This window comes from Gymnodraco acuticeps, unplaced genomic scaffold (genome assembly GCF_902827175.1).
Source record: "Gymnodraco acuticeps unplaced genomic scaffold, fGymAcu1.1, whole genome shotgun sequence".
Classification (NCBI taxonomy): Eukaryota; Metazoa; Chordata; class Actinopteri; order Perciformes; family Bathydraconidae; genus Gymnodraco; species Gymnodraco acuticeps.
The window spans coordinates 226,942-244,850 of NW_022990385.1; the positions used below are offsets into that span (position 1 = coordinate 226,942).

At 41.3% G+C, this 17,909-nt stretch overlaps 1 protein-coding gene across 2 annotated transcripts in view; it reads right to left on the bottom strand.

Annotated features, from left to right (window-relative positions):
- Nucleotides 1-17,909, bottom strand: part of mettl22 (methyltransferase like 22) — a 91,068-nt gene that overhangs the window by 56,518 nt on the left and 16,641 nt on the right. Inside the window, exons 2-4 of one of the 2 annotated variants that reach the window (XM_034224397.1) lie at nt 12,536-12,656; nt 3,415-3,619; nt 2,758-2,900 (exon numbers count right to left, since the gene is read on the bottom strand). In XM_034224397.1, the coding sequence (XP_034080288.1) occupies nt 2,758-2,900; nt 3,415-3,619; nt 12,536-12,641 (454 nt within the window). In that variant the 5' untranslated portion in view covers nt 12,642-12,656. Of the gene's footprint in view, nt 1-2,757; nt 2,901-3,414; nt 3,620-12,535; nt 12,693-17,909 lie in introns of both variants that reach the window. The other variant, XM_034224396.1, reaches the window with a different exon arrangement.

A 17,909-nucleotide genomic window follows, 5' to 3' on the forward strand; every position in this document is an offset into this window, starting at 1 on the left:
TCAGTGTAACAGATGAACAGATCGCCACTGGGCTTTCATCTAAACACACAGCCACGTAATGATAACAAAACAAGGTCGGGGGTCATTGGTCAAGCAACACACCAATCAGAGAGCAGCAGTGAGCACACCTCAGGCTGTGTTTCATATTTGTATTATTTATTTCTGATGTATTTCACACAAAAAACCTTTAGTGGAAACGTTTTCACTTATATGATATAAAAAAAAAAAAAATGGCAAAGTGGCAAGGCTTGCCCACCCTGCGTTGGGGGGGGCACAGTGACTCATTTGAGGGGGCATGGCCCGCGAATGACCCCCCATGACGCCGACCCTGAGGCCAGCTGTAGAGAAGACCCTCTCAGCTGGAATTTGGGCATAAAATGAGGTTTGAGTCTGCGTGTAGGGAGGGGCAGCAGCCATATCATTAGCTAGAAGTAGCTAGATCTGATGGATTTGGACATAAACGCGAGTGAAGTATAACCGGACGTGAGAGAGAGAGATTAGCACCTGCAGCTGTGCCCGCTGTGAGGGACCGGTGAGCGGAGCAAAATTATTTGTTAAGATTGACAAACATCATATGTGTAATTCATGGCACAATTCAAACGGGATCCAAAGATAATCTTTCTCTCCCCATTGACTTCAATACATAATTTTTCGGAAATAAGGTCCCATGGGTCAGAAGTAGAAGTGCGGTACTTCGACTCTCTATAAACACCTGTGTCATGGAACACGATGATGTCATAACTCCAACTGACATGCTCAGAGCAGCAGACTTCAGATAATGGTTAACGGTCCAACCCTAAACAGCTCTACGTCAATTATGGGGTGTCATCATATGCCTCGCCATAAAACACGATGTCGCTGGAACTCCAATGGACACGGTCCGATCGTCCCCCAAACTTCGCTTGTATATCCCTGGTCCATGCCTCAACAGCTTTACGCCAAATCTGAGATCTCACCATAGGCTGTTGCCATGGAAACACATCCCTCGCCATAAAACACGATGTCGCTGTAGCTCCAATGCACACGGTCCGGTCGTCTCCCAAACTTCGCTTGTATATCACTGGTCCATGCCTCAACAGCTCTACGTCAAATCTGACATCTCACCATATGCTGTTTCCATGGAAATTCATCCCTCGCCATAAAACACGATGTTGTCGTAACGCCTATGAAAAGGGTCAAAACAGCACCACACTTCAGATAATGGTTAACGGTCCAGCCCTCAACAGCTCTACGTCAATTATGGGGTTTCGTCATATGCCGTTTCCATGGAGCGACATCGTCTTTTATGGCGAGGGACGCATATCCCTCGCCATAAAAGACGATGTCGCTATAACTCCTATGAAAATGTTCAAAAAGTGCTCAAGCACATGTGTGCTAAGTCCAGCCGTGAAGACATCTACGCAACAGTTTTGAGATTTCTTCAAATGCCGTTGACATGGCAACACAATCCTCGCCATAAAACACGGTTTTCTTATAACTTCAGTGAAAATGCTCCAAATGGCCCAAAACTTCACAGGTTTGGTAATGATGCAGCCATCAACGCATCTAAGCATATTATGGGATGTCATCAAATGCCGTTGGCATGGCGACAGATCATTCACCATCAAGTTAGTTCAAAAGTTTGCAGTTCAAATATTCTGCTGCTTTTCCAAGCCTTTTTACTTTCTTTTCTTCTCTCATCACACATTCAAGCCCCCAGTGTTCATGTATCATTTCAATCTAAATTCTTCACTTTCTTCTTACACATTTCATTTCAATCTAAATTCTTCACTTTCTTCTTACACATTATATTTCAGCATAGCAATTTAGCATCAGCTTTTCAGCATAAAGCATTCCCACTAGCAATTTCTTCAGGAATTGCATTATGTAGTTAGGAATGATATTGTTAAAAATATGTTTGATTAGTTTGTATAATAAAACGATTTATTTACAACTGTCATAAACACTGTAAAGAATGCAGGAAAGCTATTTAAGTTTGTATTGTGTTTATTTACAGTTTTTACCGCCATGTCTATGAAGAATTGTGACAGTAAACAGTCAAACTTTACTATGACTGTCTTCATTGGCTGCGGTTTAACTCAATGTTTGCATCAGAGTTTCAACACACTGCATGAGAACACTACAGTGAAAAAGCAGCATTGGATGTTTCCGAAGTGGTCACAATGGCAACAAGTAGCAAGTCATCCGCATCTAGTGCTAGGAGCATTAAGACTTCATCATCATCCTCATGTTTTTTATATATTTGTATATATCTGAGACCCATAGTATATGTCTAAAAATAGCATAATAGGAGCACTTTAAGAGCCAGTTTAAAACTACTAAAATTATCATTTCTGTCAATGAGGCCAAGCTTACACAGAATCCATGTCTCTCACTACACATTAAACCTGTGCAGTTGTTAAGGTGGACCATCGTAGTACACGCAGCACAAGCCTATCTTTTAAATAGTTCCCAGAGAGGAGCGACGAGGAAAAAGGCTTTTTCCTGAGTTGGCACTCCTGTTCATTTTTTGTTACATAGATAATAATATAGCAACATTTTGTTGGTTTCATCTTGGGTTTAAAAGAAGATCAAATGTCACAATTTCTAAAGAAACCACCATCCTCATGTTTTCATTTAATTGTTCATGCATTTAATTACATTTGACCAAATTCACAATGAGCACGTTCATGGCTATTTGATGTTGGAGAGGCTCATGCCATACCAAAGGATTAACTTCCCCATGCCTGCACTTTAGAATAACACAGAGGATCTCACCAATCTTTATAATGTTGTCGAAGGCCTGATCGTCTTCATCCTCTGAGTGCTCCTCTTCTGGCTCCAGCTCAGGGTCAGCCTGCTGCAGGATGATGGGACACACCAGGTCTCGACTGTTTCTCTCCGGAAGGTTTGTTCTCGGCCTGGGGGTCCGAGGAAAAGTATGAATGAATGTGATTGGGTGAATGGAATAAAAAGTGAGTGGAATACAAATATATCAGCCAAACGTGTTTACTAAGTATAATTTCTGTGAAAATATGCCAAAGTTTGAAGTCCAACCCAGACACATTTCTAAGAATAAAACAAAACAAAAGTTTGGTTCTGTACTCTGAAGAGGGCTAGACCACATGACTCCCTCTCTAAGATATTCTAGATTTCAGCCCATGGTAAAGCAGCATATCTCATCATTTATTAAATCACTACTGCCCACCCTTCAAACACACACTTCTCCCCATCAGGAACCCCCAGGTGTGTTTCTGCGCGGCGCACAACACGGTGCATGGCTGAATTACAAAAAGCAGAAACAGCAAAATGTTTGGTACCAAACTAATGTCACAGAGTTGATGTGTAAAGCAGGGAACACCTGGTTCTGATGTTTTACACAGCCCCCCCCCCCCCCCCCCCCCCACACACACACAGCAGCAGGTGTTTACACACCGGTGTGTGATGTGGAAGTCTCCGTCCTCATCCAGGAATGGTTCCCCACCGACTTCCCCCCCATCCTCTCCATCTTGACTTTGTGAGACTTTTTCGTCCTCTTTCTTTGGTTCGTGGCCCACCCCTGCCTCCGGTACACCTTTCTCTGGGTCATTGTCGTCAGGTCTTTCACCAACTGATAGGATCTTGAATTTAGAAATGAAGACTGGATGAATGAACAAAACAAAGTTAAAAATGAGTGAAAATACTGACACACACACACACAAAATAAAGGAAATCTGTGTTTGGTAGATTATTTCTTTGTTGCATCAATGCTTCTTGGCAAAACAATCTTATACCGTTGGAAAGCCTGTTTATTTACCTTTGAAATGGTGCCACATTTGTAAGGAACATGCATTTGTGGGATGAGCAGCAGAGCTGACTATGTGGGTTGCACCCATGAAAGATGTGGCAAAACTCCAAACGGCTTTTTTTTTCACTGTTGACTCTTGTTTGGTGTTGTTTGGTGGTTTGGATGATTGAAGTCTGATGAATCAAGACATATTGGCAATAATTTATTTATGAACAATGTATAAGCAGCCTCAGTAGCGTGTGGAAGAACCATACACAGACACAACAGCCTCTTCTCCTCCTGCATGAAGAAGTGTCTGATAATCCTCGCTCTGTGGGGGCGAGCGTTGTCATCTTGGAGGAGGAGTTTGATTCCAGACTGTTGAGATTCGGGGATGCCACTGGTTGCAGAATGTTATCTCGATATCTCTCTGCATTGAGATTGCCCCCACACCATCACACTGCCTCCACCAAAAAATGGTACTCTATCAGTGCAGCAATCAGCAAAGGTTCTCCACGTGTTCGCCACACTGTGACCCTACGATCCAAGTGCCGTAGGCAGAATCTGGACTCATGGCTGAACATAATGTTCCTCCACATGTTGAGGTTCCAGTCATGGCAGGTCTCCTAGCAGCCGTACGAGACTGGAGAGTGGCTGCTGTTTGGCATTGGCAGAGGAGATTTGTCACATTTTACATGGGCGCAACCGACATACTCAGCTCTGCTGCTCATCCCACAAATGCATGTTCCTCACAAATGTGGTACCATTTGAAAGGTAAGAAAACATGCTTCCCAACAGTATACGATGTATTGCCAAGAAGCATTGTTACAACAAAGAAATAATCTACCCAACACAAATGTCCTTACTTTTTGTGTTAAGTTTATTTAGATATTGTATTTTACACAGTTCCTCAACGTCAGATAAAATATTTAAAAAATGCATTGCAATGACCTTGAGGTAATATAAGAAAGCCATTTCACCATCCTTTAACCATTTGGTATATACATACAGAAGGGGTGGAATCTCATGCAGTAAAACATTTTCTCATAATATTCTGTTAGGGATGTCCCGATTGAGTTATTTTGTATTCTGAGTACTTTGACATTTGGTATCTGTCAAAAGTGAGTTGGATTGCTACATGAAAATTAAGAAGCATTCAATAAAGTTGATAGTCTTTAAATGATCCCATCCCTAGATGGTTTTGCTTAAACACTGAAAGCCAAAGATATTCATTATAAATGAGATGGAACAGAGAAGATCAGAAAGCCCTCAGCCCTGGAGGATTTCCCCTTTTTTCTTTAAAAGGTCCCCTATTATACTGTTTTTCATTAATAGATTATAGGTCTCAGATATATACAAAACATGTCTCTGAAGTGTTTGGCTGAAACACCAAACTGATCATTGCAGCATCCCTCTGTTTCAGCCCTGTTTCAAAAGTGCTGATTCTCTGTCAGAAAAATTAAACGCTTGATACTTGAAAATGCCTCAAGAAAGAAACATCAAAGCTCTCCATAGCATTTCATTTATTCTGTTACAAACAGTGTTGCATCTCATCCCTCAAAGCAGAAGCCTCAGATTGCTTATAAAAAGGGGAAATAGGAAGGGTCAAAACCCTATAAAAGAGAAAGTTGCGTCATCTCTGTTCACTCCAATGGACAATTTTTTTACAGCAATGGCGGATCGTGGAGCCTCTCAATAGTTCCCGGACGTTAGCGGCAAAGACTAGTAGTGCAGTAGAGTTGCAGTAGAATAGACCGTTTGTGATGGACTTTGAAAGGTAAGACGTTTAAAGACTTATATTGCGGATATTATCAGCACATCTGAATCAAATTAACATGTGAATTAAAGCATGTTAGTGGATTATCCCCCTCTAAATGAGTAGATTAAGGGAATGATAACAGATTAGGCTAGGATACCGGATAAAGTTAGCAACACACGTTAACCATGATAATTGTTACTGGCCCCGTGCATCTCGTAATCGTTATAACCGGCCTGCTCTCGTCTATCCCACATGCTCCACTGAGATCCAACATCTAGTTACAGGCGGCCTGTGGAACTGCCAGACAGCTGTTCCTAAAGCTGACTTCATCTCTGGCTACGCTTCCCTGCAGTCTCTGGATTTCCTTGCTCTTACTGAGACCTGGATTACTCCATCCAACACATCCACCCCAGCAGCTTTCTCCACAGCATATTCCTTCTCCCATACACCCAGACCCACTGGCAGAGGAGGTGGCACTGGTCTCCTGCTCTCTCCCAAATGGAGCTTTTCCCTCTTCAAGCTACCTAACTTCCCTCCTTCCACCTTTGAATGCCATCACATTAACCCATCCATACAATTAACCATTGTTGTTCTCTACCGTCCACCAGGTGCCTTGGGGGACTTCTTGGAGGAATTAGATCATCTATTATCATTATCTCAATCAGAACAACCTTCTGGATCCGCACCAGTCTGGTTTCAAGGCAGGTCACTCCACAGAAACTGCTCTCATTGCTGTCACGGAGGAACTGCACACTGCCAAAACTGCATCCCTCTCCTCTGTCATCATCCTTTTGGACCTGTCTGCTGCATTTGACACGGTGAACCATCAGATCCTCCTTCGCACTCTCCAAAAACTTGGAGTTTCAGGCTCTGCACTTTCCCTCCTCACCTCATACCTCAAAGACCGTACCTACAGGGTAACTTGGAGAGGGTCAGAGTCCCACCCTTGTCAATTAACTACAGGGGTCCCTCTGTCCTTGGTCCCCTCCTCTCTGTACACAAACTCGCTCGGATCTGTCATTAGCCCGCATGGTTTTTCATACCATTGCTACGCTGACGACACTCAATTAATTATGTCCTTTCCCCGCTCAGAGACCCAGGTCGTCGCACGCATCTCTGCTTGTCTAGCTGACATCTCTCAGTGGATGTCTGCTCACCACCTCAAGCTCAACCTTGACAAGACTGAACTGCTTTTTCTTCCGGGAAAAGATTGTCCCACTCTTGACCTGACAATCTACATCGGCCCCTCTGTTGTTTCCCCGACTCAGACGGCAAGGAATCTGGGGGTGATCCTAGATAACAAACTGTCCTTCACTGCAAATATCGCTGCTAAAACCCGCTGCTGCAGATACACACTTTACAACATCAGGAGGATACGTCCCCTCCTGACCCAGAAAGCGACGCAGGTTCTGGCCCAGGCTCTCGTCATCTCACGCCTCGACTACTGCAACTCCCTCCTGGCTGGTCTACCTGCATGTGCCATCCGACCTCCAGAATGCAGCGACTCGTCCGCTCCCTTCACTGGCTTCCAGTAACTGCTAGAATCCACTTCAAGACACTGGTAATAATAATAATAATAATAATAATAATAATAATAATAATAATAATAATAATAATAATAATGGGTTCCATTTATAAAGCACTTCATATTTGATTTCAAATCCCGAAGTGCTACATGTAGTGAGCATGAACAGTATAAATAAACATTACACAACACGGTAGAATTAATAAAAAGCAATACAAAAATAAAAAATAAATAAAAGGGTGATAAAAAGGTCTAGGCAAAGGCTCTTTTGAAGAGATGGGTTTTGAGGCCTTTTTTAAAAGCCTCCACGGTCTGTGGTGCTCTCATTTGGTCGGGGAGAGCATTCCACAGACTGGGAGCAGCCGAGCAGAAGGCCCGGTCTCCCATATTACGGAGCTTAGTCCTGGGGGGTTTGAGGAAGTTGGAGTTGCTGGAGCGGGTGGTCCGCAAGGAGGTATGGGGGGTGAGGAGTTCCTTGAGGTAGGGAGGGGCAGTTCCATGGACACACTGGTGGGTGAGGACGGAGACCTTGAATTCGATCCTCAGTTCCACGGGTAGCCAATGTAGTGCTTTAAGGATGGGGGTGATGTGATCATATTTGTGCACCCTCATCAGGATCCTAGCAGCGCTGTTCTGAATGTACTGGAGCTTCTGGATGCTTTCGTTAGGGATCCCGATGAGGAGTGCATTGCAGTAGTCCAGCCGGGAGGAGACAAAGGCATGGACCAGCTTTTCGGCGTCAGACAGAGTGAGTGTGGGGCGGAGTTTGGCGATGTTCCTGAGGTGATAAAAGGAGTTCTTGCACAGCTGTTTAATGTGGGCCTCAAAGATCCGTCAAAGGGCGTCCATTTTAACACCCAGGTTGGTGACTATTGAGGAGAGGGTAATGTCCTGGCCGGAGAAGGTGATGGTGGTGATGGTGGATGACCGAACCTGGTGTGGGGTGCCAACTATAATGGCTTTGGTCTTGGAGCTGTTGAGTTTCAGGAAGTTTTGCTTCATCCACGCCTGTATCTCCTCCAGGCAGGCAGTGAGTGTGGGTGAAGGCAGGGCTGCAGAGAAGGTAGGGTTGATCCTGAGGTACAGTTGGGTGTGCTTATTGTAAGTCGCTTTGGATAAAAGCCTCAGCTAAATGCAATGTAATGTAATGTAATGTGTCATCAGCGTAGCAATGGAATGATACTCCATGTCGGCTGATGATAGAGCCAAGGGGGAGCATGTAGAGTGTGAAGAGGGTGGGGCCGAGAACTGATCCTTGAGGGACACCACAGGTGACGTTGTGGGTACCAGACTCTGCCTCGCCCAAGGAGACGTACTCTGTTCTCCCGGTGAGGTATGATCTAAACCAGTCAAGGGGAGAGTCAGAGAGTCTGATGGTGGAGTGCAGACGATGGAGGAGGACATAGCTAAACTGTATACCCCAGCACGTGCACTCCGCTCTGCATCAGCCAAACAGCTCGCTGCACCCTCGCTGCGAGGGGGACCCAAGTTCCCATCAGCAAAAACACGTGGGTTTGCTATCCTGGCTCCGAAATGGTGGAATGAGCTCGTCATTGACATCAGGACAGCAGATAGCTTACACATCTTCCGGCGCAGACTGAAAACTCATCTCTTTCGACTTTACTTCGAGCAATAAAATGAAAAACAAAAAATATAAAAATAAAAAGCACTTATATACTAACTAAGAACTTACATACTAACAAAGCACTTATATACTAACAAAGGACTGGCTTATCTAAAGCCAGTTGAGTAGCACTTGAAATATTATAGCTCTATGAAACCTGATTCTGTTTTCTTCAAGTTTGTATCTTCTTGGTCGAACGCACTTATTGTAAGTCTCTTTGGATAAAAGCCTCAGCTAAATTAAATGTAATGGAATGTAATCCGCCTTTTAATTGTAAATTCCATTCTCTTAATGTCATTTTGTCCAACGTTGTGGAATTAGAGAAAAGGGGCTTCTAAACGTGATTTTATCCGGGGTGGAGGGAGTTAAATATGAGTTAAATATAACATTGGGGCGTGCGATTGTAGTGGGTGGAGGTGGTGAAATGAAGATATCCATTTTGGAGTTCAAGCTAGTATAATATAGTTATATATAGACTATATACAATAATAAGGAAGAGAGCTATTTTTGTGATACATCGCTATTGATATGGATTTAGAGTGCATATTTGAGACTTCTAAACAGTAAACAAAAACATAACTTATGGGTGAGTGTTTTTAGCAGAGTTATATAATGTCCTTGTGATTCTGTTGATTATTACCTGTCTGTATTATGTTGCAGCTCAGCTGATTTTGGATTGATGGCAAAGGGAGAGGGACTTAAGTGAGAGTGAAAACACAAGGTAAGTTTCAAATAGGTCAGCAATTTCCCATCCTATAGGTTGCTAGATGTATCTAACCCTTTCTCCTGTCTCCCTCTTTCAGCACAAGAACCCCAGGGGGATTCAATGGAGCCTGAAGACCTGCAAGAAGACCCTCACCCTGCACCTGAGTCTCAACTCCCAGAGCTTTGCAAGCCTCTCCCTTATGTTTGATTAAACAGACTTTAAGCTTCCCTATGGTGTGGTCTTCGTTTTGTGAAAAATATGATTACCTCACATATTTTGTTGCTGTTGTTGTCTTTTGTGATAGTTAAATTGCTCCTGCTGACTTGCAATGTGTATTGAATTCCATTTATTTACAATGGATGTTCCTAAAACAACACATTTAACATCATCATGCTGCTGCTGCTACTACTACTAGTCCTTTGATAGGCACCTGTCGGTCTCCTGTCCTTTCTGAAAGTCCTAAAGATTACATTAGTCATTTAGATTACATATGTCCTCAATTACCAGGGGATTACTGAAACCACCATGGATGAAATAAATGGTAGAAATTAATCTAATCTGAATTGTGAAACCTTCCTTCCCATCCTCTCCCTCTAAATATATCAATAAACATTAGGATGTGATGCTCCTGACTACCATACAGGTTTAAGAAGATAATATTTGTTTTAAAGAATTCAAAGTAATAAACAGCAACACGCTTTTTAACCAAAGCAACGTTAGCCTAACATGTATATGTTAACATGTAAGATAGCTGTTCACACTATGTATATTTTCTACTTTTTTTTTTTTTTTTTTTTTAAAATGCTATTTTATTTCTATTTGAGATGTTTACATTTTGGATCGTTTATTTCTAGTCTTTTAACTTCTCTTATGTACAATGCCTTGTCTTTTGCTGCTACAATGCAAACATTTCCCAAATTGGTATCAATAAAGTACTTCTTATCTTAATCCTCCAATATTAGCGAATTTAACTTTAAAACCTTTATTGACTACTAATTACCAAAAATCGCAGTTCTATCTCCTGTTATTAATGCATTCAAATGGCCAGCCACGAACTTCCGGGAACTATCTGAGTCTCCATGAACCATGTGACGATCAAGCATTTTGGTATTCCGCTGTCGCAACTCTTTTAGTTATAGGGCATGGGGAAGGGTGTATTTCAAGCTTGTTATGTAAATAAGGCTCTTTTCTTATCAACTTACATTTGTTAGAAAATGTTTCCAACTTTAATTGACAGAATTTATTTAAAAAGTGGGCTTATTAACATGTGAATTATACCGTGTCATATATGTATTAAATATATATTTAAGAAGTATAATATAAGACAAGCACAAGTTTCAGGTGTGGGCCATGTTCCATTATACTTTTTGAATTTGCTGAGGGCTGATTCAAAATGGCCCCCGGGCCGTAGTTTGGACCAGAGTCCTGCATCGGGTCGGGTACCCGCGGGTGGTATTTTTTCAAACGCTTTTTTCCGGGTTCAGTTCTGGGTAAAACAAAGATGATGCGGGTCGGGTCGCGGGTATTGCATAATAAATATATTAAAATAATAATAATTTTGTTTAATGTTTAAAATCCTCAGACCTCTCCCCCGCGGGACCGCGCATAATCATAACCTCTGCAGCGCATCAATCTGCTGCTGTGCGCGCCACATTCAACATTCAACACTTCCTCAAGAGCGAAATCCAACGTCTGGGAGGCTTTTGGTGTCATCCTAGATGGAGAAAATAACCAACATCCCACGCTTTTTGAGACAAATATGCAACTGCATGTGTTAATAATTGCACGTTTTCACTGCTCATATATAGGCATACGGGTTCGGGTCAGGTTGCGGATCTTGTGCAGTCGGGTCGGGTTGCGGAACTAATTGGCAATATGTGCGGGTAGCGAGGCGGGTTCGGTATTGCACGTCGCGGGTGCGGGCGGGAGCAGGTCTTGAAAATCAGACCCGTGCAGGACTCTGGTTTGGACACCCCTGCTTTAGATGAAAATAAGGAGCCCCTCCCCACGCCCCTCTGGGAGAAATTTGGTTAAAAAGAACACAATGGTGCTCTAGGAGGAGATGCAGGTGATAAGGGGGGGGGGGGGTTACCTTGGTTGCTGATTGGCTGATGGTTACACAAGACAAAACATCGTTATGACATCACACCGTGGCCAGAATCTGATCAGCTCATTTTCAGACAGGTTTTTATAGAAATGGATCAGGACAAAAAGAGAGAGAATCTTTGTTCCTGAAACGTTCAGAGTCTCTTTATACAGAGGGGACACATGTTGATGTAGAAGAGACATGAAGAAGAGGGGACACATGTTGTAAGGACACATGTTGATGAAGAAGAGACATGAAGAAGAGGGGACACATGTTGATGAAGAAGAGACATGAAGAAGAGGGGACACATGTTGATGTAGAAGAGACATGAAGAAGAGGGGACACATGTTGATGAAGAAGAGACATGAAGAAGAGGGGACACATGTTGATGTAGAAGAGAGATGAAGAAGAGGGGACACATGTTGATGTAGAAGAGACATGAAGAAGAGGGGACACATGTTTATGTAGAAGAGACATGAAGAAGAGGGGACACATGTTGATGAAGAAGAGACATGAAGAAGAGGGGACACATGTTGATGTAGAAGAGACATGAAGAAGAGGGGACACATGTTGATGTAGAAGAGACATGAAGAAGAGGGGACACATGTTGATGAAGAAGAGACATGAAGAAGAGGAGACACATGTTGATGAAGAAGAGACATGAAGAAGAGGAGACACATGTTGATGAAGAAGAGACATGAAGAAGAGGGGACACATGTTGATGTAGAAGAGACATGAAGAAGAGGGGACACATGTTGATGTAAAAGAGACATGAAGAAGTGGATTTTGCATAATAGGTGACCTTATTAAAAAGAACTGTAACAACCAACTTTATTTACATGAAGTAATCAGTAAATAGTCATCATCAAAACTGTTGGTGTTATGACAAACGATCATTTTAAATGATGGATATAATATAGATGAAAATGACATGGGGAATGGGCTTTAGTATAAAAAATGTTGATTTGATGCCTGACTGAAACATGTCTCTAAATAACACGTTCACCCTTTCTTTCACACCATTTCATTTGTCCACACATGACATGACACAGAGAACAGGCTGCAGACCCAAAGAGTAGGTGATACGCACCGGGCTGGCCCACAGAGTTGAGGCGGGTCATGAGGTGGCGAGCGTTGGGCCGCAGCATGTGCACGTCTGACAGCACGGTGTCATGGTGGAAGGTGATCCGGTCCATGGCTCAGAGCTCATGCTACAGACGAGCAGAGCAGAGATCTGCTGTCAGTATCTGGAAACACAATCAGAATTCATGCAACCCTAATCATGAATGCAACTTAAAACAGGCACAAAAGTTGGTTTCATATTAACTATCAGATTGTAGGATTCCTTTAAAAAGGGATGTATGTGTAATCTAAACTCAAACCTGCAGGGAACCAACAGTAACTAACAGGTAGCAGCAGTTCTGGTGAATTAGCTTGAAAATGTTTTAAATAATTGGGTTTATTGGAGTGATAATTCTTGGCCTAGCACCACAGCATTATGCAGAAACAAGAGGACATGTTTTTATTGACTAGTCAAGTTTGGTTTAGGGGGTGATCAGAGGTTCCTGTCACATGACCTCTTCATGTATGCTTGGGAGAGAATTGACTAGGTGTGGAATACTGTGGAGGCTCACATTACACTGACTCTGACAGTGTATGCTTTTAAATAGAGTGGTTGATCTCTGACACCAACAGACAGGTGGTGGCTGTCACTTTGTAATTTAAATCCAAACTACATTTTGAACTTGGAAAAGCACAGGCTGGTGGTAAAATTACACAGAAAGGTAATTCATAAAACAAAGAAAAGCAAGCTCTGAATATTCATGACAAACTGTGCTAATAGGAATCAGAAAGCAGAAAGGCTGTGGGTAAAGTAAGGCTGAAATCTGCCAGCAGAACCTTTGGAGAATGACAGATCTGAAGTCAGCTGGGTTAGTAACCAGCTTCATAACCTCTGGAGAATGAAAAATAACTACTAGTGAAACTAAATGCGCATGTAGCTTGGATAACAAATAAAATACCTTTTGTTGCTAACTCTAAGAAGGGGATTTTTGTCTGTTTTTGAGGGCTATATTTAAACTAACCTCTCTAAGTTCTGGTTTGAACTGGATTTATTTTAAACGCGACTCAGCAGGCTCACACACCAGAGGTGAAATCTATCTCCTGCAAAAAGAAGCTGCGCAGTCCGAAAAACTCCCGAGCAAAACGCATTAACAAGTCAGCAAAAGACTGGGGTTTGTGATAAGCACAGTCCATAATTGGCCGCATGACTGTGGCTGGGGAATGTGAACTCCTTTGCTGCAAACATTTCACAATGGGAACAAATCGGAAGAAAAACTCTTTAAACTGTTACATTTTCTTTATGGATGGTTTATAATTTCATCATTGCAGTAGGTTTACCACCACTAGTAAATGCAGGAGTCCTGGTGTTACATTTTCTACAATTTTATTTCTTCAAGACCCTTTTTCATAGATTTTTAGACCTACTGTTACTTCATCTCCAGCATCAGTGACACTCACATTTACTACACAATAGGGGTGTAACGGTATCCGTATTGGTCCCGTACCGTCACGGTTCGGACGTCACGGTTCGGCACATGCAGTCACACGGTGAATACGCCTTTTTTTACGAGTGGGAAAAAAGTCTGTCACTCGGGGAAGTATTACACTATATATAATCCAGGGGGCGGTATTGCGCCTAAAAGCCAGCCGCCCATAAATAACAAATGAAGAACAAGAACAAAACACAACAAAACGAACACAATACATGAAGAAGAAAAGTTAGTAGCTATGGCGAGTTCACACAACACACAGGAGCTAGAACCCACCTGCTTCTTTTAAATCAGGTGTGTGGGAACATTTCGGGTTCCCTGTGGACTACAACAATGATGGGGTGTGAGTTGTGGATCGGACGAGGACGGTTTGTCGGCGTTGTTCGACAGCGGTGCGGTATGCTAGTGGTAACACGTCAAACATGCTCAATCACATCCGAGTCAGTCTCAGTCCCCAGCGAGAGGGTTTTCTCGACGGCAGGTGACATAGTTACCGCCAACAGATCTGCCCTCACTACTGACAACGTAGACAAACTCATCTTTCTGAAGAACAACTTGAAAATAGAGTAAAGCTTGAGCACCTTTATTTAGGCATAATGGCCTCACACTCTCACAAGTTAATTACACATGTTAGACATTGCTCCTAAAGGTACAGATTTTATTTTGTTTTATATTTATCATTGTATTTATTTTATATTTTGACATCAGGAGATGTTATACAGTTCTGTATTGCCTTTTATTGATTGTGATTCAAACACTTTCTTATTATTTATTTTAATATTTTCAAGACATTCTTTTTAGTTGTACAGCTTATTTAACCTTTTAGTTTGACATCAGCCATTATAAATAATATGGCCATCTGAGTGTGTGTGTTACTGGTTGTGGTTTGTTTTTAACTGTGTAATACAGTTAATGATTCCAAATGTTAATGTTCCTTATTTTCAGACCAAAACTTGCACTACTGTTAAAAATAAATAACAGCAAAAAAAATTATGCATTTGGAACTTGTTTTTGCTTTTCCTTGTTGTACCGAACCGTGACCCCCAAACCGAGGTATGAACCGAACCGTGACTTCTGTGAACCGTTACACCCCTACTACACAATGATTTAAGCAGAGATGATAACTGTGAGAATACAGCATAACTAAGATGGACGGGAACAATTAACCATTAGATAAATGCAATACATGACTCACCCAACCCATGGATTAGGAAAGTAACTCTTAATAATACATTACATTTATATAGCACTTTTCCTGGTGCTCAAAGCGCTTAAGTTACAGTACATTCTCTTAAGTATTGTACTTAAGTACAAATTGGAAGTACTTGCAGTGTTTTCACTTTATGCTACTTTATACATTTATTCAGCCACATTTTGGTGGAAAGTATTACACTTTTTACTCAATTACTTTAATGTAAAGCTTTAGTTTTAAGCTACTTCATTTAATAGAGGTGTCATACATAATAACCTAATAAAAGTAAATGTAACAACTACTACAGTGCAACAAAACAGGAAGATTAAATGTGGTCTGTTAAACATAAGATCTCTAGCATCTAAAGCAATATTGGTAAATGATTTAATATCAGATTATAATATTGATATATGCTGTCTCACTGAAACTTGGTTGAGACATGAAGAATATGTCAGCATAAATGAGGCCACTCCACCCAGCCATATCAATACTCATATTGACCGAGGCACGGGCCGAGGAGGTGGAGTTGCAGCAATCTTTGACTCAAGTTTACTTATCAATACTAAACCAAAATTAAATTATACCTCCTTTGAAAGTCTCGTTTTTAGTCTTACGCGTCCGACCTGGAAAACTTTGCAGCCAATCTTATTTGTTACAGTGTACCGTGCACCAGGTCCTTATTCAGAATTCTTATCTGAATTCTCTGAGTTTTTATCAACTTTGGTTCTTAAAACAGATAAAGTAATTATCGTAGGTGACTTTAATATTCATGTTGACGATGATAAAAATAGCCTTACTGTTGCATTTAACTCTATATTAGATTCTGTTGGTTTCTGTCAGAGTGTAAATAAACCAACCCACTGCTATAATCACACTCTCGACCTTGTTCTGACTTATGGTATAGAAATTGAGCAACTATTAGTCAAACCGCATAATCCTGCTTTATCCGACCATTTCTTAGTAACTTTTGAAGTACTGTTACTAGACTACAAAGCATTAGTCAAAAGCTCCTGCAGCAGAAACCTATCTGTTAGTGCTATAGCCAAATTTAAGGAAGAGATTCCACCAATACTTAACTCGATAGCATGTCTGCATGTAAGGGAGGAAACTTATACAAAATGTACACCACCCCAAATTGATCATGTTGTTGATAGTGCTACAGATGCGCTGCGAATAAAATTAGACTCTGTTGCTCCTTTGAAAAAGAAGAAAATAAAACAACATAGACTAGCTCCATGGCATAATGCCGAAACCCGCAAAATAAAGCAAAAGTCGAGACAACTTGAAAGGATATGGCGTTCCACTAAACTTGAAGAATCTCGTTTAATTTGGCATATTACTCTCAATGAATATAAGAAAGCACTGCGTAAAGCGAGAGCAGCCTACTACTCTTCATTAATAGATGAGAATAAGAATAATGCAAGATTTCTTTTCAGCACTGTAGCCAGGCTGACAGAGAGCCACAGCTCGATTGAGCCTTCTATTCCCATAGCACTCAGTAGTAATGATTTGATGTGCTTTTTTAATGATAAAATTGTTACTCTTAGAAACAAAATTAATGACCTCTTGCCTTTGACCAGTATAGTGTTATCAACAGCTCCCGGAAACGTAAGTTCTAATATTACACTAGATAGTAAACTAGAATGCTTTTCAGCCATAAACCTTGAACAATTAAATTCAATGATTCTCTCTTCTAAACCATCAACGTGTATGTTAGACCCAATTCCAACTAAGCTGTTGAAGGAAGTTTTTCCATTAATTAGCACTTATTTATTAAATATTATGAATATGTCTTTATTATCAGGCTATGTTCCACAATCATTCAAAGTAGCAGTGATAAAACCGCTTCTTAAAAAGCACAACCTCGATCCAGAGGTTTTAGCCAATTATAGACCTATTTCCAATCTTCCGTTCCTCTCAAAAATTCTTGAGAAAGCGGTCGCAAAACAGTTGTGTGATTACTTAAAAAACAATGATTTATTTGAAGCTTTTCAGTCTGGCTTTAGAACACATCATAGCACAGAGACAGCTCTGGTTAAAGTCACAAATGACATTCTAATAGCCTCTGACAAGGGACGTGTCTCTATTCTTGTTTTTGCTCGATCTCAGTGCTGCATTTGATACTATCGACCATGATATCTTATTGCAAAGACTAGAGCACTTAGTTGGCATACAGGGAACTGCTTTAGACTGGTTTAGGTCCTATCTATCTGAACACTCTCAGTTTGTACGTGTCAATGATGAATCTTCCACGCAAACCAAAGTTAGCCATGGAGTGCCACAGGGCTCAGTGCTCGGACCTATTTTGTTCACATTATATATGCTTCCGTTAGGCAATATTATAAGGAATCATTCTGTAAACTTTCATTGTTATGCGGATGATACTCAACTATATTTATCAATCAAGCCTGATGAAATTAATCATCTAAATAAAATTCAAGACTGCCTTAAGGACTTAAAAACGTGGATGACCTTAAACTTTTTGATGTTAAACACGACCAAAACTGAAGTTATTGTACTTGGCCCGAAGAATCTACGAAACAAATTATCTAAGGATATATTAACTATGGATGGCATTAATTTGGCCTCCAGTGAGACTGTAAGGAATCTTGGTGTTATATTTGATCAGGATTTATCCTTTAACGCCCACATAAAATCAATTTCAAGGACCGCCTACTTCCATCTACGTAACATTGCAAAAATCAGGCATATCTTACCTC